The sequence below is a fragment of the Hesperophylax consimilis genome, chromosome 20 (genome assembly GCF_061612785.1).
Source record: "Hesperophylax consimilis isolate HC1 chromosome 20, BYU_Hcon_1.0, whole genome shotgun sequence".
NCBI lineage: Eukaryota > Metazoa > Arthropoda > Insecta > Trichoptera > Limnephilidae > Hesperophylax > Hesperophylax consimilis.
Genome location: NC_142855.1, coordinates 20,567,185 through 20,592,493, shown reverse-complemented (window position 1 = coordinate 20,592,493; position 25,309 = coordinate 20,567,185). Strand labels below are relative to the sequence as shown.

General features: G+C 38.8%; 1 protein-coding gene across 1 annotated transcript in view; it reads left to right on the top strand.

Annotated features, from left to right (window-relative positions):
• The window catches only part of LOC149414304 (venom protease-like), a 46,232-nt gene that overhangs the window by 5,087 nt on the left and 15,836 nt on the right, over positions 1-25,309 (top strand). The window contains exons 2-6 of the mRNA XM_089644130.1: positions 4,263-4,366; positions 5,669-5,861; positions 6,810-6,961; positions 9,499-9,620; positions 12,704-12,853. Of these exons, the coding sequence (XP_089500256.1) occupies positions 4,263-4,366; positions 5,669-5,861; positions 6,810-6,961; positions 9,499-9,620; positions 12,704-12,853 (721 nt within the window). The remainder of the gene's footprint in view (positions 1-4,262; positions 4,367-5,668; positions 5,862-6,809; positions 6,962-9,498; positions 9,621-12,703; positions 12,854-25,309) is intronic.

Sequence of the window (25,309 nt, the reverse complement as noted above, 5' to 3'; positions counted from 1 at the left end):
CTTGAAATGGCTTTAGCCGTGTTTGGTGACCAGATCTGAATAGACAGGTATTTAGTAAATCAGTCCCTTATTATTTGATGTTATGCGCATCAAAAAATCATTTTAATATATTTTGGTAGAAAGCAGTCACTTTGTGGTTTGGCATATTAATTGAAATAAAACAATAACTTTGTTTGTAACCACGATTTTTTTTTAATACTGACCGTTTTAGCTTAACAAAAGCTGAAGATGCTTGTGTTAAGCGAAACCGGTCGGTATAAAAAAAATTAAAATAAATAAATCGTGGTTACAAACAAATTTATTGTTTTATTTCATTTTAACATATTTAAGTAGTACCTGAGTTTTCAGCTACTTCCCCACCTTTGTCTTTCTCATCTCTTTTCCTTCCCCACTACCTTAAACCTCACAGCGTACCCCAATTGGAGATGGTTGGGAGCAGTTCGGTCTCTTGTGCGGTATTCACATAAACAAAACAATGAAGTGGAAGGTTGGAAAGAACCAGTCTATTCAGATCTGGTCACAAAACACGGTTAAAGCCATTTAACGGTTCGATTTTTAATAGTTGCCTCTCAGCAGTTATTGACAGTAAAAGCTGTAATGAAATTCCGGAAGATGGTGTTATTGTAAAATACAGGATTTTCCAATAAGAGGTGTTATTTTGATATTCAATCGTAAAAGATCAATGGTTTCGTTGCTTGTGTGGCACGTAGCGCCGTTTTATTGAAAGAAAACGTTGTCCAGATCAATACCATCCAATTCCGGCCATAAAAAAATCATTAATATATCGATAGCGCAATCCATTCACTGTAACTGTTGCTCCAGCCTTATTTTTGAAAAAGTAAGGTCCAATGACTCCGCTGGACCTTAAACCGCACCAAACAGTCACACGTTGCGAATAGAGAGGCTTTTCAACAATAACTCTTGGGTTTTCCGAGCCCCAGATGCGACAATTTTGTTTGTTGACGAAGCCACCGAGGTGGAAATGGGCCTCATCACTCAAGATGATTTGCATTTGTTTCACTCAAGTGAATTTTAATAATTTCAATGCGTTGTTGAAGCGTGTATCGTTCCATTTTTATTAATTACGTAGTTTCTACTTGTCAAATATCAAAAAATGACAGCTTCAAAAGTAACATCTACCGAAATAGCGGGCTATTCAAAATAACACCTCTTATTGGAAAATCCTGTATATTATCATCAATAAAGTATACGCGAGCTGAATTTCCGATCTGAACCACGACTTATGGAAAAAGAACGGAGCAAAAGCAAATGCAAACAGCATAACACATTACACGCAGAATTATTTACAATATATCATTTTTCCTGTTTAATACATTTTATCATCTTTAAACTAGTTTCTCTAATCAATGTTTCTTATTACAAAAATATAATAGTGTCATTACATACCTTATACAGTAGAAACACGACTTTACATAATCAGCTGAACCGGGAAGCGTCTAAACCGCGACGTTTCAAAGTTACATTCGTTTCTATATTAAGGCGATGCACTACGTCGTGTTATATTTTAAATTGAGCCGCTATCAATAACAACCCTTACGCACAGAGGCGCATTTGCCCTTAGGCCTATGTAGGCCCGGGCCTAGGGCGGCCAATCGTGACAAAAAAGTCACAGATGATAACAAGAAATTACTTCCTAAGTACCTAAATATTCTACGTACGAAATAGCGATATGCAAGAGCGTGTTCACACACAGCACACAGCGCGCCCCCACCCACGCCCCGCAGCCGCCTCGCCAGACCTATCATGCTCCGTCGCTCGCGTATTTCCAATCCCTACCGTGATTCAGTTGCGCTAGTGACTGAACCGCGTTAGGTATTGTTATGCATAATACACACAGAGCTATAATATCGCTCGCCATACTTTCCAATTTGGAATGTACGGCGAGCGATATGCCGAAATACGCCATCCCACGCATATTATAGCTCTGTGTGAATACGCTCTTAATCACCTTACAAAAGCTATAATAAATAAATAAATCAGAGATTATAAAATAATACAATAATAAGATGTTATTTATGCTAATTATGAACTTTCCACTGATGATAGTGAATAATAAAGTGTGACATTATAAAGTTATTTTCTTTAAAAAATAAAAAAATATATATATATATTTTTAGTTAAAATCTATGAAAAAGGGGGTGGGTGGAGGAACGTAGGAATAGGATTAAGAGGCAAAGGATTTTTATTTCTTTTTAGCATTGTTCTAAAGTAGCCTACGGAGTTCGGATTTGTGACATCTATGGTCAAAATAGATAAAGCATTGATATTTGCAAAAGCTCCGTGTTAAAATAAACGGCTGGCCAAGAAAATGTTTTAAATAATTACAATAAATGATTTACGAATGGTAGGAAATGTGGTCCATTTTTGGACCGAAATCAATCGCAGAAAAATAAAAGTGGTCCGTTGTCCATTTTTCGACCGAAATCGTTCCAAAGGAACAAACCCGCGTAGGGATTGGAAATACGCACCCGCTCGCGACAGGCGACAGCAGTCAGTGCCGGCAGTGGTCAGTGGTCAGTATGCCAGTGTGCGTACAGCAATTGCAGCGAGTTGACGAGCGTTTTTCTAATTTCTTAAAGGTATTCGCGACGCGACGTGTATGTACTGCAATATTAACAAAAATCAAAATATTTTACAGGACGTGGACGATACCTCACGTAAAAAGTGTTATTTCGCATAATTAGATATGGATGGAAATCACCATGAATATGGTGATGCTATGTGGAGGGTCTTTTTAAGGAAGGGAAGTATAGGTAGTTCTGAAAGTGAAAACGTAAGAGGGGTGGGTAGGAATCTGGGGATTAGTGTGTCCAGGAGTGACATACGTATGAATACATCTCTCCAACTGCGGTGCAAGGCGATGGGTCAAGATAGTCCGGCTGGAAAGGTCAAAAGGCCTCCCTCACCCAGTCTCTCTCGATCCGGCCCGCCACGCAGCAGGTGGGCAGACGTATCCGCCGCCAAGACATGGACAAATCTCACCCCATGAACCATGAATGATAATGGCAGGAAAATTAAAACGGTTTTGACCCTAGGAACTTACTGAAAAGTTTGGATGCTCCTGGTCAATATGATGGGTACTGAAAAAGGGGCGGCTACATGGTCTGGAGCCTAGGGCGGCCAAGACTGCAAATCCGCCTCTGCTTACGCAGATGGCGATAAGGTTTAAATTCCCGCTTAACACCATCCGCCTATTTTGATTTATGCAAGAAAAAAACATGGCCAAAAAGTGCCTTTTATTTTATTTTGTGGATTTTCAGGCATAAATATTTAATTTTTTTTCGATCATTTTATAAATTACTTCATTTGCCACATTATACAATAAAATCATAACCGAAAATGGGTTCGTAAGTAGGAGATTTTGAACTTGAAAGCAGTTTTCGTAGGCCTTATACATTATTTTTTTCTGGGCTTATAAAAAGATTTATCTAAAAAATATTCGATTCTTTCAAAGGCCAAGATGTATTCTACTCGCTGTATTTAATTAAATAATCTGAAACATTTCTAGGTGACCAAATTTTCAAACCAAGAACATGATTTTGCATTACTACGTATGGCATCGCCTTAAAGTAATCCACTACCGCTACAGAATCAATAATAATATACAGGGTGTCTAGGGTAAGGTGCACTAACTAAGGGAGATGATTCTTTATCTGCAAAATAATAATAATATTTAAATAGCGCAATTTTGTATTGTTTTGTTGTATGCCTTACCATTACAAATAATAATCAGCATTCCATGGTCATGTCCTTTAGATAACTCCTACAGTGTGCTTACCTAATACAGATTGTATAATATTACATGATGTTAGGTTAGGTTAGGTTCAAAATTCAAAATACATACCTTCAATCCTTTGTGTGAGGTAAAAACTTCGCTGTGAGCTTACCGAGAATGACTGTGGTAACGTTGCATATTTGTGATTGGCCCGTATCAATGGAAACCGCATGTAAACAATAACATGAGAATGGAAATTTGACGTTTGCAATGTTCTTCCGCTTGATAGCTTATCCATAGGATAAAGTAATTTCAGATAAAGTCCAAGCTTACTTTTCTTGACTATCTTGACTTGGAACAATTCTCGACGTTATATTATACTCGTATATACTTATACCACCAAAACGCTCAGTCAAATCGTAAATTTTTGCCCAACATCGAGCAAGATCTAAAATACAAAAAACAGAATAAATTTTCAAAATTTTTAATTTTAGTAAAATTCGCTTATTATTTTATATATTTTTAGGAGACGCATGCATTCTTGAGAAATCTGACAATGTGGGAGTGTGCGTACCTCTCAAGGACTGCAAGTCCGCTAGGATGGAACTTAGACTAGGGAAGCGTCCACAGGTAAACTACCGTGCATAGTATTTGTATGTTCATTATTCATTATACATCATTCATCATTGGTCATTCGTCATTCTTCATTTGTAATGCGTCATTCGTCATTCGTCATTCGTCATTCGTCATTCGTCATTCGTCATTCGTCATTCGTCATTCGTCATTCGTCATTCGTCATTCGTCATTCGTCATTCGTCATTCGTCATTCGTCATTCGTCATTCGTCATTCGTCATTCGTCATTCGTCATTCGTCATTCGTCATTCCTCATTCGTCATTCGTCATTCCACATACGTCATTCGTCATTCCACATACGTCATTCATCATTCATCATTTGTCATTCGTCATTCATCATTTGTCATTCGTCATTCATCATTCGTCATTTGTCATTCGTCATTTGTCATTCGTCATTCTTCATTCGTCATTCATCATTCGTCATTTTTCATTCGTCATTCATCCTTCCTCTTTCATCATTCGTCATTCTTCATTCCTCATTCGTCAATTCATCGTTCGTCATTCGTCATTCCACATACGTCATTCGTCAATCATTTTATGATTATGATTACATCATAAATATATAATATTATAACAGATTGGTTGGAGTGAAATGACAGACCTCTTCAAATAAAACATTAAAAATTTTTGTAAGGAAGTCAAAAATTCCCGGAGTGGTCCAGAAAACGGAAGCATGAAAGTGATAAAATCAAAAGATGGAAAAAGTCGACGAATGAGGAAGAAATAAGATTTTTTTAAATATTTATCACGTATTATTATTGTTCTATTATATTTAGAAGAATATCTCTAAGAAAATTATCGCTAGTGGAACACGTTTCAACAAGATATTAGCACGCAATAGCACCTCTAATAGTATCACGGTAAATGCGCGGTGGTACTACAGCACTGGCATTCGAAGGAATCCGACTTACCCCTTTGATGTTTTTCAAAAATGTTGATGGTTGGTTTCACTCACAGGAGATATGATTTATTTCACGCACAAGCTTCCATAACATTCAGGTTAGATACTAAAGACAGTGAGGGAACCAAATATATTCACTGCACAGGCCTTCTACTCTGAGTTGATATCAATAACAGCACTGATAACAAATAGATGTTTATTAAACAGGATCCATCAATAATTTGCTCTGACAGTCACTTTTATTTCTGTAAAATGTCACACAAACACGCGGGTAAAGTCAAATAATGATAGGTACTTAATAAGATTAATCGTTGCGTCAACACTACATTAACAACATCACAACCTCATTGAGTGAAGTGCGTTTATGTTTTGTACTTTTCCCTTTTCTCATGTGTAGGTGTGTCTCAACGAGGGCAGCTTGTCCATAGTCTGCTGTGACACTTCCCAGGGTAGTCCAGCGACAAGTGGCATCTTTCCAACGCTGTTCCTGAGGCGGGTCTCTAGAGCTGCTCGTCGAAGATACCCGACTTGTCCGGCTCTGCCACCCGAGGCTGTCAAAGTGCAGAAAACAGGACAGAAGTCTTGGGATAGTAAGTTGAAGTAGCACTCTTTACCGTGGTTCCGAGGTTGACCTTTAAAACTGCAGGTTTTAGCTACACGACTTCTCCAGCCCTGCCGCCAGAACTGATCAATGCCAAAGGGGGTGGGAATTATAGACATTCAAATTAAGATGATACAACTAAGATAAAGCCAGAATCTTAACGACGTAAATAACACAGCCGTGCACAAATATATGCGACGTGCTACCCTGGTGTATTGGAAAGACCTGCTGTTGAATTTGCCCCATCGAATCTCTAAAATATGGTGGTAATCTTACCGACATAAATGAAGAAGTCGTGTTTAAACAATATTGCATAATGGACGGACCTACGGTCGACTTTTTCCTAGCAGGTCTAGAAAAACAATCTTTTCGTGGTGTTTATTTAAATTATTTCTGATGAACGTATTACTAAAATCTCAAATGTTTCTAAAGGCATCTCTCGGGAAATAACTAATCCATCGTCTAGAAATACGTTTTATAAAATTTTAAAACCGTTTTACATAAACCCTTAATAGACGAGCCAATATCAGGGAAAGAGGAAATAACCAACTTACGTGGGGTTAATACTTCAATTCGACTTTGTCAACTTATTAACGTAGCCGTTTGTATGTTTAGGAATAAATTTCTTACAAGAATATCTCAAATATAAGAAGAATGTCTGTGTTTATTGGGTAAGCGATATCGGTCTGGCTATCAACAGCGCGACCGATATAAAATCGTCGGTAGTTATGCCGATAAACCTCTAGAAATTTCAAAGACATACATTTCGGACAAACGTTGAAAGTTATATATGGTAATATGCATCATACTATAAGGTAATGCGCAAAGGGCAGGAGGAGGTTTTAAAATAAGCTTTAAGGGATTATATTTTTGCTTCGCAAGGCCGTAAGCGTTTTCCTGGCGTTTTCATAAATAAAAAAATGATATTTCCTTCCAGAATGCATTGACTTGGCCGAAAGTGTGTATCCTTGCCGACCTTCTAGTTTCACACCCAGATCCGCTAGGATTAGAGGCCATGAGTGTGCTCATACTGCAGCTGCTTTGGTAGTCGGGGGCACATTGGTCGCAGAGTCGGAACTTCCTCACATGGTAAATATGATCACAGACTAACTAAAGTTAAGCTAAATTAGGGTTTTCACCCTAGAGGACACTAGTGATGTCGTTATGGTTGCTTCATGATAGTTTAAGCAACTTCGTGATATTTCTTGACGTGGGTATGGGTATTATTTGACTAGGCCATAATAAGAGTGTACATGTGTGAAATTTTACAGAAATAAAAGGGACTGTCAAAGCAGTTTATTGGTAGAGCCTGTTTGATAAACATCTATTTGTTATCAGTGCTGTTATTGATCAACTCAGGGTAGAAGGCCTGTGCAGTGAATATATTCGGTTCCCTCAGTGTCTTTAGTATCTGGCCTGGATATGTGTATATCAAGCTTTTTTTAGACAAAGGCAAGTGAACAAATAATGTGTATGAACGTGTCAATATTTGCGCGTACAGTACCAACCATGGCAAGTCCTTTTGTCCGTTAGAATTCTGTCAAAGTCGAGTGACGTAAAAAAGTTTTTCTGTTAGGCCAGTATTTATTTATTTATTCCTTTAGATTTACACACAGTACAATATGATACAAGATAAAATTAAAATATTTTTAGTGATTATAGATTATCAGGTCGAAATTATTGGTTCCTAACTAGGCAAATTGCCCGTTCCAAGGAACCAAAAATGTGAAAGTAAGTGTGTGATTTGTCTATGTCTATAATATATGTCATTAATGTTTTAATTTGTGATGTTTAATCGTTACAATCTTATGATAGAGTCGAACTTGAGCTGTTGTATATGTTTCAATTGTGTATGATCAATAATTAGAATAATGGAAAATATTTATAGTGTGTGATTAGTCTATGTATATACTATGTCTATTTATTATCTATTAGCGATATACTTTTTAAAAGAAAAACAAACTTTTCCGGGTTACGAATAACCTAACAATATTTGAAAATCTCTTACTACCACCACAGTAAGAGGAAAATGTCGCTTGTGTTGTGATGGAGGACTTAGCCAGCTGAGGAATTGAACACACTACGCCTGGGTGGGAACCAAACGCGATGTCAACTCTGCCACCGATCGGTATTTGTCAACTAAATCTTGATTCGCTTCATCATTAGAATCTGGAAGTTTACAGGTGTAAATTTGGCCTCTGAGTGGGTAGTTGGTTTCCGAAAAGCAGACCCACCACACCTAGATGCCACATGCGATGGCTTGTCCAGGCCATATGGTACAGTCCTTGAAGTTTTTATCTTAATTTTTTTTCATTCTATCAACTAAACGCAAATTCATCGGCAATAACACCATTCGACGCAAATCGCAGAATTGTATTCTATATTGATACTGCTTGCCAACAAGTCAACGGAAAAAAGAAAATTCAAGCCATATTGCTCATCGAAGGATTACAAATTACATACGATGAACCAAAATCAATTTTTTTTTTGCAAACATTGACATTAATATTTTTCAAATGCTGAAGGCTGTTTCATAGATTTTTCAGATGCGTCTATTCTGGTTTGGCCTCTAAAGTAAAGTAAAAAAGATACAATATTAAGTAACATAAAGAAATAAAGTGATGTAGTTTTTTCTCAGTCCTCCTCACTAGGTATTCCTGTTCCGAGGTGGACTGTAGGTTGTTGTTTGTGTGTTGATCATGATTTCTAATTTGTTGGTTCCCACAAAATATAAAATAAATTAAGCAAAAAGTATTGATGTTTGTTGTCTGTAGGTTTCGTTGGGGTTACTTCATAAATTTAATGATTTCCTCATCTTCATGTTTAGTAAGCCATAATTTGATTTCTTTTTTAAACTTTTCTATATCCATGTTGTTTTTAATTTCAATAGGAAGGGCATTATATAATTTTATAGCATGGAAATATTGGTTCTTCTGGTCGAAAGATGTATTTAATTTTGGAATATTTAGTAGATTTGAGGATTTCGTCCTTGTAGTGTAGGTGTGTTGTTCAGCAAGGTACTCATATTTTTCTTTAAAATTGAGTAGTGCATTTTTTGAGTACAGTTTTATAATGCTGAACACGTAAATTTTTTTTTAAATTCCTTTTGATGGAGTCCTTATGGGTACTTTCAGGATTATTTTTATTATTACTTTTTGTACCTACGTTTGCATTAATTGGTTTGGTAACTACTTAATTCTAACATCGTTGCCTAAAAAACATGCGTTCCTATGTCCAAATCCAATTCCAGAAACGCCAACCAACCGCAGACGAGTGGTTCTTGGTATTAAACGCAATGCAAGTATTTTGAATATTGGTCGAAGACCACTCAAGCTCCGTCGGTGAATGTCACTTTTGGAAAACAAGCAGAACTATCAAAACCAGCCGCAGTTAATCTGTGTATCATAACATTATATAACGTGTGTTTGAAAGACAATTATGTGCATGATGTAACCAATAGAAGAGGTATTGAGAAGCAAGAAGCGCAGCAAGTCTTTGGCATTTCCCAGCCCTTTCCTTCCTAATCCCTGCATTAGTTGGCAACTCATTATTATTGATTTTTTTTCTGCGATAAACAAAAAGAATTAGAGTTTGATAGTTAATAATGTTCCACCATTTGCTTGCAGGCTGCAATAGGATATGGAGACCCCAAGTATCCCGTCGACATCTCCTGGAATTGTGGCGGTAGCCTCATCAGCGAGCTTTGGGTCCTCACAGCCGCACATTGCGTCATTCTAGGAGTGGGAGGGTAAGGCTTGCACTAACTTACTCAATTCTTCTTTTTCTTTATTAATTGCATCATTGCTGATGTTCGTGTCACCAATATTTTCTCCTTTGTCAAAGTTTGAAAACCCATCTGGCAATATTTGGTTAAAGTTTCGTTGAATAATGTACGTACGTACCTACATTGGCGCGCTTTTACAATCACAACGAAATGGCATGGCACCATTCGTCTCATTTTTAACTATTATTATTTAGTGTGTATGAAAGAGCGATGACGCTTTTTGACACACTTGCTAATAACAGCTGTTGAACACGAGAAACAATGCCAATGACAGCGACGGAGTGTGGATTTTTTTTTAATTGAAAAAAATTTTACCGGACAGCAAAATGCCCATAACATTTTTTACTCCAAATGTGCTAAGGAATAGCTAGTTAAAGTTTGTCGGGTACGTGCTGATACACCTTGCATATACACTACACCCGGTAATAACTGAATATACAAACTACATATCGCTGTCCTAGTTCTTGTATGTTCAATAGACCTTTTTTTGCAAAACTGAGTTATGAATGCCAATATGTTCATTAGCCTATTGCGCATTAATGAAGCTCAAAAAAACCATATTTTTTGGTTTTTAAGTGACATTTTAAGCATTTTTCGAGTGCCAATATCCACTCACGGAATAATGTTTCAGTTCTTATTTGTTCAATCTCCTGGATATTGAACATTCAAACACTCAAAGTTATGAATATAATATTTTTATTAAAGTTCATAGATATTTGTTCAACATCCCGCCGAACGTTGAGGTCTTGAATGTTCAATTTTCACTTTCAACCAATCAGGAGCCGGCTAGTTGAAATGTGCGGCCATGTTGATTTTTAGTTGTTTTCTAACAACGAAATTGTTTCACTAAAAATACGGTTAATTGCGAATATATACTTTTATTGAACTAAAAAATGACTTCACCGACTCCAGAATCAATAAACCTTAGAACATTAGCTCAAATAGAAAGTAAGTCTTAAAATTATGTCATTTATAGGCTTTTTCACCATATTTTACACGTACTTATTGAATTTGCTAGGCAAATATACAGGATGCTCCATTTATTATTCATTTATTCAATTTTTTTATTTACAAACTTAGGACTTTTACATAAAATGAGTATTAATAAATTATATTAGTGCATTAAAACTTATTTTTATTCAAGAAATACAACAAAAGAGCCAGGACATGAAAATGTGCAAAAAGTCAACTGTCCTCATAGTCTAATTGAAAGACATCTACGACACATATTTAGTCCGTTATCACTGCTAAGATCGCTGATGAAAACGAAGTCCAAATATTTCAATTTTGAATTCATTCAATTAAAATTTTCTGATTTTTTGTTTTTTTTATTCACATAAAAAACAGTAAACATATTCTTGTATAGGAACTACAATAAAACCAACTAAGCAAACGACTAACAACAATAAATGTTATGTTAAATAGCGCACACTCATAAGCCAAATCGCGGGATATTTTAATTTTAGGATTTTAAGAGCTGAAAGTATTTAAAAAAATCATATTTTACCCACGATAATCAACATAAATAATAAGTTCACGGCAAATAAGACCTTCCGAAAGAAAAAAAATCTTTCTAAAGTAAGTAAACTTTATAAATTACATTTATCAAATGTAGGTAACGAAAGTATAAAAATAAAACAAATTTTCAACTGAAAATTGAACTTCAATAGCTTAACGCATCACTCGGGATTTTTTTTATGGAATACCGCATACAGTTTCAACTGCTCCCAACCATCTGGAGCCAGTGAGACTATGGAATCCTCAATTAGGGTATATTAGTATATTGTGAGGCTGAAGGTAGTGTGGAGGGGAAGAGATGGAGAGGAGAAAGAGAGGAAGGAGGATGAAGGAGAAGAGAGATGGTATGTGAGTATCTATTCAGATCTGATCACCAAACACGGCTAAAGCCATTTCAATTCTTATGGTGGTCTTTACACCATACCATTCTCTCTGGAACATGCCGCAAATAGACTTTATGTTATTTTAAATGAATAATTTGTGAAAATAACATAAATGAGTCAAATAAAATTTACTTGCGCATGCCGGGATTTGAATCCGCGACCTCCGGATTTCTAGTCATGAGTACCCCTAGGCCACGGAGGCCGTAATACGTACGATGTAAGAATATTTCACATCACGCATGCACCGACAACCGATAGTAGTATATTAGCGGTAGGTACCTTTGTACTTGTGCATTGTTTTCAAACTTCCAAAATATTGTATGATTTATATAGAGCAGTTTTTGTGAAAAATCAACTCAAGGACTCTGTTTGTATATTTTAAAGTAATACTTTAAGTCAACTACTAACTAAGATAAAAGTAAAGTATTTGAAATCTGAAAATCATCCTCTATATACAATTTACCGCTATTTGGCTAATTGAACAAAAAATACCTCAAACTTATAGGAGCCGAATTGTTCAATGTCCAGACGATATGTTCAATATCCTAAATAATCATTCATCATTTTCAAGCCATGTTCAACGTCCACCTTTAAAGTCATAATATGGGCATATTAAAGCTTCAATCTTCGAAAAATGATCTTTAATAATTTTCTGTTACACATATGTATTAAACAAAATGACCAAAATCGAGAATTTTTTAGAATTTGCCTGTTAAAACAAAAAAAACGTCTCCTGTAAAATTTGCTAAATGGTCTATTGAACATACAAGAACTAAAGCAGCGATATCACAAGAAAACAAAATATCACAGGTTATATTGTTCCATCACTCTAACTAATATGCTATTTGTTACTATAATCTATCTATCTACATAAATAAAAAAATGTTCGTTTGTTCAAAATCTTAAGTCTCCGAAAGTTCTTCACAGATTGCTTTGAAATTTTGACACAAAGTTGCATTCAAATACGCTTGTGATTTTATATACCTATATTATATAGAAGTCACCTGTGACGGATAAAAACATGTTTTCTTTTAAACAGTGCCATCTGTTGGACATAAAAGCAAAACGCGCTATTGTTCCTCTTACTGCACAGAAAAACTGCTGGTAAAGTTAGTAAAATTAATAAAAATGTTTATATTCTTCCAGGAATGCTTCGTTCGTACGTCTTGGAGGGGGAGACTTAGACGTTCCACCAGAAGAAGATAACCTTTACACAGTTACTTTTCGGCTACAACACCCCCAGTACAGGCGAATAAGTCATTACAATGACATTGGCCTGTTAAAATTAAACAGAGTGTAAGTTTGCTAATAAACACACAAATTGTTGTTATTCAGAATTTATTTCTGTTTCGCCCCTCGATTTTTTTTTTTTTTTTTTTTTCATTTTCTAGATTCTTATATTCCATGAAGTGGTGAATCATTTAAATTTACTGAATTTAAAGTTTATGTTCTTTATACAAATAGAACGGCGTCATATGCGCCTCACAATTTTTACCTCATATGGGTTTATTCAAATATTACCTGGCTTTTATAGACTTAGAGGCCTTGTATTTTCTCGGTAGGGAAAAAATTTGTTACCTAAAAACCCTACTAAAATTGCATGTATCATCATCCAGCATCAGCACCAGCGGCGACCTACAGCGGCCATATACTACATACGTGTCTGTTTGTGTTGTGTTGGGAATGGGGGGAGGAAATTTCGGCTGCGCCCTTTTGTTGGAGTCCTTCCGCATTTGCCGTTGGGAGTAAGGAAAATCGCAGAAAACCTTACCCAGGAAGGAGTGGCCGAACGTCAACTTTAAACGTTTGCGGCCTTCAGTAACATCGGTATATGATGTCCTGCATTTTTGAGATGTGTGTGTGTGTGTCTGTTTTTATGTTAATATATACTTATGGGAAGATAGAAAATAAACATACATATACATACAAATTATAAAATATTATATAAATATATAAATAGATATATAAACATTATATATTTGGGAAGAAGGTCGGGAGTTTAGGAAATACCTACTGCTCGCTATTCGTCCGCGTCTAGTTCTGGTATGTGCCATATGTGGTCATGGTCCATGAGGATGTGTTTAGGTAGTCTGTGTGTGTATCTGAATGTCAGGTCGCTCGGAGCATTGTATTGTCCTATGTCTCGTATTAGTGGATTTTTACTAAGTGTGAGTGATTTGTAAAAGCGTTCTGTCAGTCTGTGTGTGAATTCGTATAGAGTTGGAATTTGTTCTCGTTCGTGTAATCTTTTCAGGTTTGTTCTGAGTCTCGTGTTGTATGTGATTTTAATGCAGAGATTTTGAAGTGTCTGTAGATTCTTGTGGTCTGTGTGTGAGATGCTGCTCCATACGGGAATCGCATAAGAGAGTACTGGACGAATGAGCGAGTAGTAGACGAGGAGTTTGGTTTTGGGAAGTAGCGGACTCCGTCTATTGAAAATTGGCTTCATCATGCCGATCGCTTGTCGCGTGCGCGTGTGCATCTTCGCTTGGTGAGATTTCCAGTTGAGGCGGGAGTCCATGGTCAGGCCCAAATATGTCACTTCATGTTTCCATTCTATGCTGTGTCCTCCCATTTCGATGTTAAAGTCAGGTGTTCTGTTTACACGTTTTCTCGTGAACATGATGGCTTCAGTTTTCGCCTCGTTCAGTTTCAGGCGCCATTTTTTGTAGTATTCTACGAGCGCGTCGAGCGCCCTCTGTAGGTAAATAGCGGCCATATTCGCTTTCAGCGAGGAAACGTATAGTTTGACGTCATCTGCGTAGATAGACAGATTGCATCTCTCGTCTCGGGGGATGTCGTAGGTGAACAGAATGAAGAGAAATGGTCCAAGTAAACTTCCTTGCGGCACGCCTTTTGGAATCTCACGCATTGAAGATAGCACGTTCCTTATGAACACTCTGAACGATCTATTCTTTAGGTATTCCTGTATCAGTCTCGTTAGGTATATGGGCGTGTTAGTGCGGTGCAGTTTATGCACGAGCCCGTCTATCCATACGGTGTCGAATGCCTTCTCTAGGTCGATGAGCGCAGCAGCGGTGAAGCGATGTTCGTTAAATTTTCTTGCGATGTATTCCGCTACTCTGGTGAGTTGATGGGTCGTGGAGTGCCTCTTTCTGAAGCCGAACTGCTCGTCTGGCAACGTTTTGTTGTCGTCGTGGTGTGGTACAAGCCTGTTGAGTATAATTTGTTCAAATACCTTGCTCAGCGTAGATAATAGGCTAATCGGCCGGTAACTTGTCGGCTGCGTTCTATCTTTATTCGGCTTTGCGAAAGGCAGCACGGTCGCCGATTTCCAAATCTGGGGGAAATGCCCGGTCATGAGGCAGGCATTGAACAATTTTGTTGTGTAGATGATGGCTTTTTGAGGGAGATGTTTGAGTAAAATGTTGTGAATTTGATCGCTTCCCGGCGCCTTGTTTGTTCTCAATCGCCTGATTGTGACAGCAATCTCGCTTGGCGTAGCAAAGTGAATATCTTCAGCGTTTGTCTGCTCTGCTTCCCTCAAGTCTCGTAGAGAGTCAGCTACGATCCGGTCTGTAGCCGGGTCGGAAAGGCCGTCTGTAGCGGCGTAAGCTCTCTCGAACCCGTCGGCGAGTGTTTCAGCTTTTTCTTGTAGCGAAAGCGCCGTCCCGGGGCCGTTCAATTTCTGTAGCGGGGGGATTGTGAAATCTTTATGTCTAAGCGCGCTGGCCATTTTCCATAGGGAATTATCCTTCGGCGTGAGTGATGCGACTTTTTTGTCCCAAAGTTCGCGCTTGAGTTTGTGATATGATGCACTTTTACTGAGATAATACAGGCGGAGACCTCTAGCGGCAGAGTCGAAAAATAAGTAGTTACAATCAAATGAATGGGAGGATGAAGCTTTACAGGGTAGAGGGCAGATGTCTCTGTGAGGTAGAGAGATGGACCAATCGTAGGCCTCGATTTAATCTCCCACCAATCAAGAGGATCCAGAGAAAGCGGGGCGGCAGGTGGGAGTGGTTTACCAAGACAGACAAAGGAATGGACTTTGAACCGGGAGGAGCTACCTCGATTTATTACAGGAAAAAACCGGGAACCTTGGTAGAGGGTAGTGCGATGACGTCATGGGTTTGGAATGCAAGGGTGTGGCGGAACGCGATCGTAAACCATCGACGGACGAGGCGGACGTGTTTCAAGAAGGGTAACGGACATAACACGAAACGAACTGGGGACTGAGAGAAATTGGTAGAATCCTACGTTAAGACATGCCGGAAGTGGAAATCATTGGGGGAGAGGGCAGTTACACGCGTCACTTAAAAGAAAACAACAGAAATAAGGGAAAAACAGGCAAATTACGTAAGAAAAGTGGAAAAAAAAAGTAAACATAGAACTTCCATCGTAAGCATGACGTGGAACCGCAAAGAAACAGCGTTGAGGTTACAGGAGAATGATGGCGCGAAGTTAGTTGCGAGAGGGATACCAAGGAAAAAAAAGGTTGGCGATGTCCGACACTTGAAAACGCTGATTTTGAGAAAAAATACGGACATGATTTTGAGTCATTAGGACGCTAATAACGACCCAACGAGGTGATAAAATTAACCCGCGTCTTATGGAGACGAAAATACATTAAAATTAATGTATAAACAATTAGTGGGGAAATTATGAGAGAGTACGTCCGGGTTTGTTATGACAGGTGATTAAGGCCTCTGATCGATGCGAGATGAAGTAGGAGAAAAGGACAGGAGATGGGCGTTTGGAGGTACCACCCGAAGTTACACCCAGAATTACAGAGAGGGGTTGTAAGAATCCAGTAATAATTCTTGGGATAAAGTTGGTCGAAGGAATAGACAGGATATCAAACCGATGCGGACTAAAACGTGGAATAAAAATATAAACGAGATGATGTAAACTGGGACGTCTCAACTAAAAGCAAGTATCGATGGAAGCCTTAAATAGAAATAATCGGAAAAAAAAATAGAATAGCTATATTAGACCGTTTGTAAGGGAAGAGAACTAAATGTTAGAAGTAGGAGACGATCGTACGCGGGAGACTTAACACACTGAGAGGAGGAAACGGACGTGTACACCGTTTGAATTGTCGGGAGGAGTTGGTTTGGAAGGTAGAGGGGGAAACGGACGTGTACACCGTTTGGATTGTCGGGGGGAATTGGTTTGGAAGGTAGGGGGGGAAACGGACGTGTACACCGTTTAAATTGTCGAAGGCATAGGGAAGAAGATCAAAGCTAAGCTCGTGAAAGCGTTAAAAACAAAGCGTATCACATCATAAACGACGGCCATTAAATAAATTGTGCGGACACGATAGCATTTAAAATTAAAAAGGCCGGAATTCACATTACAAAAAGACAGCTCGCGCTAGAGCGTAATATAGAAAACGCCGTATGGGAATACGAGACCGCTTCCCAGTCCGCGTCTGATCTTTCTGTCACATGAGACGAATGCCAAGGTGTTAACTCTCTTGGAATGATCAGAATGGCCTAATTAGCATGATGCGACTATGGACTAAATAGGAAAGAACATACGAGTCGATAAAGGTTAGAATAGCATGTATTTGACGTGATTAATGAGGAAACGGGACTATAAAAGGGCTGTTTTTAGAAAAAACGAGAGTCCTTTCGTGAATTTTGAGGGAGTTGAAAATTGCCGGGAACCGTTCAAACACGTCGCGCTGCTTGGTAACTATTTGTGGACTTAGGGAAATTCTCTAGTCAAAAACGTACGGTTAGATTCAGTGTTTGGAAAAAAATAATATTCGCATCGGATCTTAGAGAATTTTAGAACTTCAAAGAATTAGTTAAACACAGTATTTGGCGTGATAGTAAAATAAGGTTGAAAATTTAATTAATTTAAATTCAGTGGAAAAAAAAAGGATTAGTAACGACACTACGGTGTCGCGTTATAAGCCGAGTTGTTAATACGAAGTGTTGAAAGGGAGAGGGAAAACGGTTATAATCCGAGACTAACGCGATCCTTCGTTGTAAGGAATTTAAACTAGAAAAAAAAATGATAATAATAATAATTAAAGATAAAATAATATTAATATCGGAACCAGAGAATTTAGAACCTCGGGGAATTATTCAGATTCGGTGTTCATGACGATTTACGAATTTAAATTAGAAGAATGATAATAATAATAATTAAAGATAAAATAATATTAATATCGGAACCAGAGAATTTAGAACCTCGGGGAATTATTCAGATTCGGAGTTCATGACGATTTACGAATTTAAACTAGAAAAATGATAAAAAAATAAAAAAAATAATACATCTAATGCGGGTATGAAAAGAAAAAATTTAAATCGCTTACTCGATTAACGTTCGATAAATAATAACCATACCTCGTTATAATAAAATAGTAAGAACCCAAAAATAGCAAATAGTAAGAAAAAAAAGTTATTATTGAGGTTAGAGGACTCAATTCAGTGAGGTAATCAGGTTGCGCGTTTAGATTAGACATTTACAATCTTATAGAGAAATTATTGATAGGTGGACGGAGACAAAAGAACAGGTTGTTGTGCCGTCGATTATCCCGGTGGATTAGAGGAGGGGCGGGCTCAGGTAAGTGATTTGTACAATTATAATATATTTGCAGGCCAAGGGTGGAGGTTACTGTTCCTGCAGCTATCTGAAGGCGCCAGTTGGGACCGTAATTGTGTACGTATTATCAAATGACATATGTACGTGTATATATGAATAAATGCATGAGTTGATAAAATAAATATCATTTATTCCAAGACAACACAATTATTAATTATTACATGGATTAGGACCGAAATCGGAATCGGTCATTATAGTTCATTGTAGGTAAAGTACCTATTTATCGTGGAGATAATTCAAATAATTGGGTACAACGCTCGCAACACGATAATACAAAGGAAGAGAAAAAAAAATATATCCATTTCAAACCGGCTTTAAAATAGACAGGGCATTGACTCGAGTTGGGCGGAGGACAGGTTGATTTATTAGGGTCTGAAAGTGCAAACGGCCTGGAAGATTAAATGGGACACTAGGAACAGCTGAGTCGGAAATGTAGGGTTGGTTCCAAAAAAATACGGCGGATGGATGAATGGCGGCTTGGGTAATAAAGACTTGCTTCGAGGGTACGTACATAGCTAAAGTCATTCAACGGGAGGAAAAAAAAAAAAATCAGACGGTGTCTGAGAATAATTGAAGAAATTTTGAGCTGAAATTGAAAGTCTACGAACATAGCTAAATTCACTTAACGGGAGGATCCCAATATCAGGTGGTGCCTGAGGGAAATTGAAGACTGGAGACCGGAGGAGTCTGGGAACATGGCAAAAGGTTATATCTGAGTTGGTGATCTCTATAAATAAAATCATCGAACAAACAAAACCATAATATATTATGTGTATCGTAATTATTAGCATTTATATTAGTATTTATGTATCAAGCGAACTGGTTGGAATTCACAACTCCTTCTCGGCGATGCTTGGTCTGGAATGTACTGTATAAATAGTACATTGCAGATTATAAAAACAAAACAAAGTTAATTTATATATATTTCTTGATATGTACTGTCTGCAGGGGGGATGTATGTGGTCTGGTAACTATCGGGATGATACACTACGACTGCATACACGCCCTCTCAGAGGATGGGAAGCAGCCTAGGAAACTGCTCTCCACAAAGACCGCAAGTATATTTTTGCATATAGAACGAAACCGGTTCGTACTAAGTAGACGTAATTCTCGGAGGAGTTGGAATCTGGGAGCGTGAAAACCTGTTGAGATCTGGACGTAGTATGTGACGACCACAGGAATGGTCAACTAGGACACGGTGACTTAGGCACCAACTAGGAGATTGGGTCGAGTGATCATGCCAAACCCAGATCGATACGGATCATTTTCACGTCTTGCAGGAGGAAGGAGCCAGATTTTTGCTAGCAAAGTAATATTCCGAGTTCGTCATATATGCAATAACCGAATCGTACTAACACGCTGAAAATTAGTCCCATGTTATCCCATCTAGTAGGAGAGGTCGGCGATCCAGAGGTCCCGGAGGACAAACTATGATTGTAATGTACTAACAAATTATGTTTGATTTTCGATTTGTGTATTAAGGCTTTATGACAGGTCGGTAGGACGGCCTAGTAGAACTTCTAAGGCGATCAGAGTAGGGAAGGTAGACAGTATGGAGAAAGCGGGGGTTTTAGGTATTTTGATCCAATTTCGATTCGTTAACTTTGAAATTAACAACTCTGACCTCACCCCTGTCCTAAAGAGAACTAGGGGTTACCAAACAAAGTAATTAAAAACCCGATACCATAAAGCAAAAAAATCACACAACGTTTGGTGGGATTTAATTACAACTAAATACGAGGGAGTTACGTTGAAGGTCGTAACCGGCGTATTAATTAACTAAGTACATTTGTCTTTATATAAATGTATATATATTACTTGAGAACCATGAGTAGCCTTCGTAGCTACCGAAGGGAGAAAGAGTTCTGAGGATATTTTAATGCCGGTGGCCTAAGGTCACTTAGGTATTACAAAAAAAATTAAATTCAAAGGATGAAAGGAAGAGTCATCTCAACTGCGGCCAACATGACCAGGAGAATGGATAGGCATACCTAGAGTGGGGAGAGAGTTGTTAATGAAAAAAAAATAACGAAGGGAAAGAGTTCTAAATATTACGAAACAGAAAATAAATCACTGACAGCGGTACAAGTCTAGACAAAAGCGGCCGGGCTGCGAAAAGTATAAACAAACCATAAATTAAGTTTAGGGCCCAATCGTAACAACCATAAGCGTGCGTACCTGCTTAAGAAAAAAATAGGGTTTCGCAATACACAAGGAAAGAATGTTAGGACTTCTTACGAACACTGAAAAATAAAATATTGCAAATTCAAAATAGAAATCGCGTAAATATCGTGATAGGGATACGCCTATTAAAAGAAAGACGTTAAAACGTAGATAAGGAATTGTTAGTGTTCAAACGGTTAATCACGGGATATTCGTTAGCATCGCGGCAACAACAATCATTAATAATAATAATAATAATTGGATAATTTGTGGGGCGTCGTTTTTGTGAAAAATCACCTCAAGGGCGCTGTACAATTTATTTCCTAGGATTGCGAGTTGTATCAAAGAAGATTAGATACATTCATTCGGAATTTAAAATACCTAAATAGAGAGATAGACTATTTAGGAATACGGTCGAAATTCGGATTGATTAGGTATCGTTAAATAGAAATATAACGTGGTTATCGGGGAAGAGCTTCCCCTTCATATAACTGTGTAAAAATAATTATATATGTGTATAGATATATATATGTATGTACACATACATATGTATGTCCTGTATACGAAATCTTAACATCACTTATCATCATTTGAAAAAAAGGGAATATATATATAAATAAATAAGAAAGAAAAAAAAATAGTATTAGAAAGGCAACATACATAAAATAACTAAGTAAATTCATAACATCACTTTGGTTGTCGTATAATAAGGCGGAAGTGTATATCTACATAAACCGGCAACTCAAAAAAAAAAAAATTTAAAAATGGCCGGAAAACGAAGGGGAACAGCAGAGGCTTTAGTGTCAGCGATCGGAGAAAATGCTGCAGCGGGGACTTCGACGGTGAACATCGAAGATGTGACAACAATAATCCAGGCAGCATTGGGACCGCTCGTTAGTAAGGTGCAAGAACTAGAGGAACAACTGGGAAGGTCGGCAACGGTAGCGGTAGCGGCAGAGGATAGTGCGCCGAAGAACGTTCTGCAGGTAGTGGAAATGCTACCGCAGCAAGAGAGGCCGTCATTTTCGGGAGGGACTCAAAACCCGATTGCCTTCCTAGAGGAGTTGAAAGACTACATGAGAAAGGTCAAGCGTACGGATGCGCTGAATGTCGTGAAAGAAAATTTCAAAGGGGAGGCCAAAAGTTGGTTCAAACTGTATGCTAAGAGGTGGCAGACGTTGGAAGAATTCGAGCGGGATTTTCTCGCGAATTATTGGGGAGACATCAAGAAAAACGCCGTACGACGACGCCTTGCAGAAGGTTGCTATGACGCAAAAAAGGGGACGTCAATGCTTGCACATTTCGCTACGTATTGGGAGCTCGCGAAGGCGCTTAAGATCACGGATACGTCCGAGGGGATAGTAAATGAAATAATGCGACATTTTCCAACGGAGACGCAATCTCTATGGTTTTCGGGTGAAATGGGCGATGAAATTGCGGCGGCCGAGCTACTGCGACGATTAGATAACATGGTGTGCGATCCTGAAGAACGTCAACCGCGTAAAAGAGAATACGACGAGAGCAAAAAAATCAATAAATACCGAGAGCGCTATAATGCAATGAAGCGACGTATTCATAATATTGAAAGCGTTAGTGAGGGCGCCGGTTGCAGCAAGTGCATAGATACGCCGCCACCTACAAGGAAGGGATCGATTCCGGAAGCTAGCGGGAAGGAGGTATGCATTGTGAAGCGTCCGGGAAACTACAGCGAGTCGTCTCCGAGGTCCTGAGGGATTCGGCTCAACCAGACGGAGGAGGGACAACCACGCAGACACACAATATTGCGCTAAAAATAATGCTGAATTCAGGATGGGACATCACTAAAGGACTTGGAAGAAATCAACAAGGAATAACTAAACCAATACAGGCAGAAGGGAGTGAGAGGAGATGTAAGAGTGAGGGTTTAAGAATTAATTCAAATACTTATGTAGGAGCGTGCGTAGATTTATTGCAGCAAATTAGCACAGAATGGGGCAAGTCGGAATTTGAGGCGTGGGAGGGAGACAGCGACGTAAAGAATTTTCATAACATTTTCGAAGACGAGGCTTACGATGAAACGGAAAGGGGTAGCACTTTGCCACAGCTACCGGAAGCCATGGCATATGTAGGGGACACGGAGGTGCGATGTTTGATAGATACGGGCAGCCAGGTTACATGTATATCGCAGGAGTTTTACGACCATCACTTGTCAGATACAGAACAATACCCGGTTATGCCGGTAGCAGCGATTCAAATAAAGGGTGCTGTGGGCCACAAGAGTCAACGGATTTCTAGGTTAGTGCTGGTGCCTTTACAATTTGGGGACCTTCAAATAAACACGCCGTGTCTAATCATACCGAAATTAATCAGAACAGTCATTCTAGGAATAAATTGGCTAGACGAATATGCGGCGGAGTTTAAGTGTGGGGAAAATAGACATTTTAAAGTCACATCTGGAGGGATTGAGAGAACAATAGGGCTGTCAAACTCCACAATAACGCGGGTAAAGTCGAACGAAGAGGCCGGCGGAAAACCGTTAAATTGCGCAACAAAAAATGTAAACACGACCGTAAGTGATTTGGGCCAGAATAGCCTTTCAAGTCTTGAAGAAAAAATAACTACATTTGTAGCCGAACTTAGTTTAGACACGCAGGGGAAAGAGGGTTTGCGACAAGTATTAAGCAAACATAAAAAAGTGTTTATCGACCGGCCGGGGCTGACGACATTATACACACATGATATAAAAATGATAGATGAATCACCGTTTGTAAAACGATCGTACCCTGTGCCTTTCGCATATAGAGACAAAGTCGACAAAAAAATATCCGAATTAGAGGGGCTAGGTATCATTAGCCGTGAAGCGACGCAATTTGCAAGTCCTTTGACGTTCACGATGAAAAAGGATGGAGCCGTCCGGATTCTCTTGGATGCCAGAGAATTGAACAGTAGAATGGTGGGAGAGGTAGAGAAACCGCCGTTAACCTCCGAAATATTACAGCGATTTCACGGTGTGAAATACATAACAACATTGGATCTTAATTCAGCGTACTTTCAAATACCGTTAAGTCAAGATAGCCGAAAATACACCGGATTTGTGTACAACGGGAAATCATTCGTATATAAGGTACTACCACAAGGTCTGAAGACATCGGTAGGGAGCTTTTCGAGAGCTATGGATAAAATATTAGGCCATCAAATGCGGGACTTTTGCGCAAATTACCTAGACGATTTAGTAATATATACATGCGGGGACCGAGACGCGCATTTCGAACACGTGGGTGCGGTGTTGGAGCGTTTAGAAGCGGCTAATATGACGTGTAAGTTGGAAAAGTGTCAATTTTTATTTACTGAAGTGCACATGTTAGGACATATTATTTCGCCATACGGAATTCAAATGGACCCTGGAAAGATAGCTGCCATAAAAAATTTTCCCGCGCCAAAGAAAGTGAAACAGGTTAGAGCATTTTTGGGTCTCTGTAATTACTACCGGAGGTTTGCAAGTAGATACGGAGAAACTACAAGCGTTTTGTGCGACCTACTACAGAAAAATCGAACTTGGAGGTGGACGGATATAGAACAAAGGGCGTTTGAAAACGTGAAGGCGTCTTTTCTAGCTTCAGTAATTTTGCACCACCACGACCCGAGCAGCACGTATTATTTACAGACGGATAGCTCTGGGTTCGCAATTGGAGGGGAACTCTATCAATTGGACCACGATGGAAATCATCACGTCATCGGTTTTATAAGTCGAGCGTTACGAGGCCCCGAGTTAAAATGGACTACTTCAGAGCAGGAGCTGTGGGCAATAATCTATGCACTACATAAATTCGAAACATACCTACGGGGGGTGCGACTAATAATTCGGACCGACCATCAAGCGCTGACCTTTTTAAAAAACTGGAAAATGTACAGCGGCAGAATAACGAGGTGGATCCTTTATTTAAATCAATTTGACTACAAAGTAGAGTACGTGAGAGGGAAGGAAAATATCGGACCTGATATTTTATCTCGGTATTCGCATGAAGCAGTGAACGTACAAGAAGAAAAAGCTGTTTATCCGGAGGTAGCGAGCTTCGCGGTGAAGGGAAAGCGACAGATACGGCGCCACTTCGAGAATATTGTAGAATTACAACATAAAGATGATTTTTTGGGTGAGGTGTTGGGACTCATAAAAGGAAAACAATTCGGGCCGCCAACACGGAGTGTCAGTAGATACCTGAAAAATTATAAGAAAATAGGTCGGACCCTGTATTATGCGGCGAGAGGAGATAGAACACTTCTAGCCATACCTCAAGGATTAACCGAAGAACTAATTAGAATGGTGCATTTGGAAATTGGACACGGAGGTGTATTTAAAACGGGATCGGCGATCAAAGACAGGTATTTTTGGCCCGGTATGCACAAACAAATAAAACAAAATGTGCGGGTTTGTCACCTATGTCAAATGGCGAAGCGCGAAATTCGACCAACTGTAGGGCCGGGCAGGTCTATCATTACTCGAGAGGTGGGGGAATTAATCATGGCGGACTTATATGGGCCACTACCGAGAAGTCAAGGAGGGGTACGGTTCATATTGGTAATACAAGATACGTTCAGTAGGCTAATTAGATTATACCGTTTAAGAAAAACTACCACTAGAACCGTTTTAAACTGTGTAGAGAAATTCCATAAGGAAATAAAGATCGCCGCCATTTTAACTGATAACGGGTCAGTATTTTGCTCAAGACAATGGGATCGGACTTTAGAGAACATGGGAATCCGGATATTACATACTTCAGTGCGCAACCCGGGGCCCAACATCACAGAGCGGGTGAACAAAGAGCTAGGTCGCATTTTTCGTATATACTGCCACGAGAGTCACACGACGTGGGGGCACTTTATAAATGATATTGAACAGACATATAACAATACTGTACATTGCTCTACGGGTTTTTCTCCGAACGAGGTGGCCTTTGGGAAGGTTCCAAAATATAGTTTAGACAAATATACGAAGGAATGCAATCGGCCGGCGCGAACAAAGGAAGAGGTGCG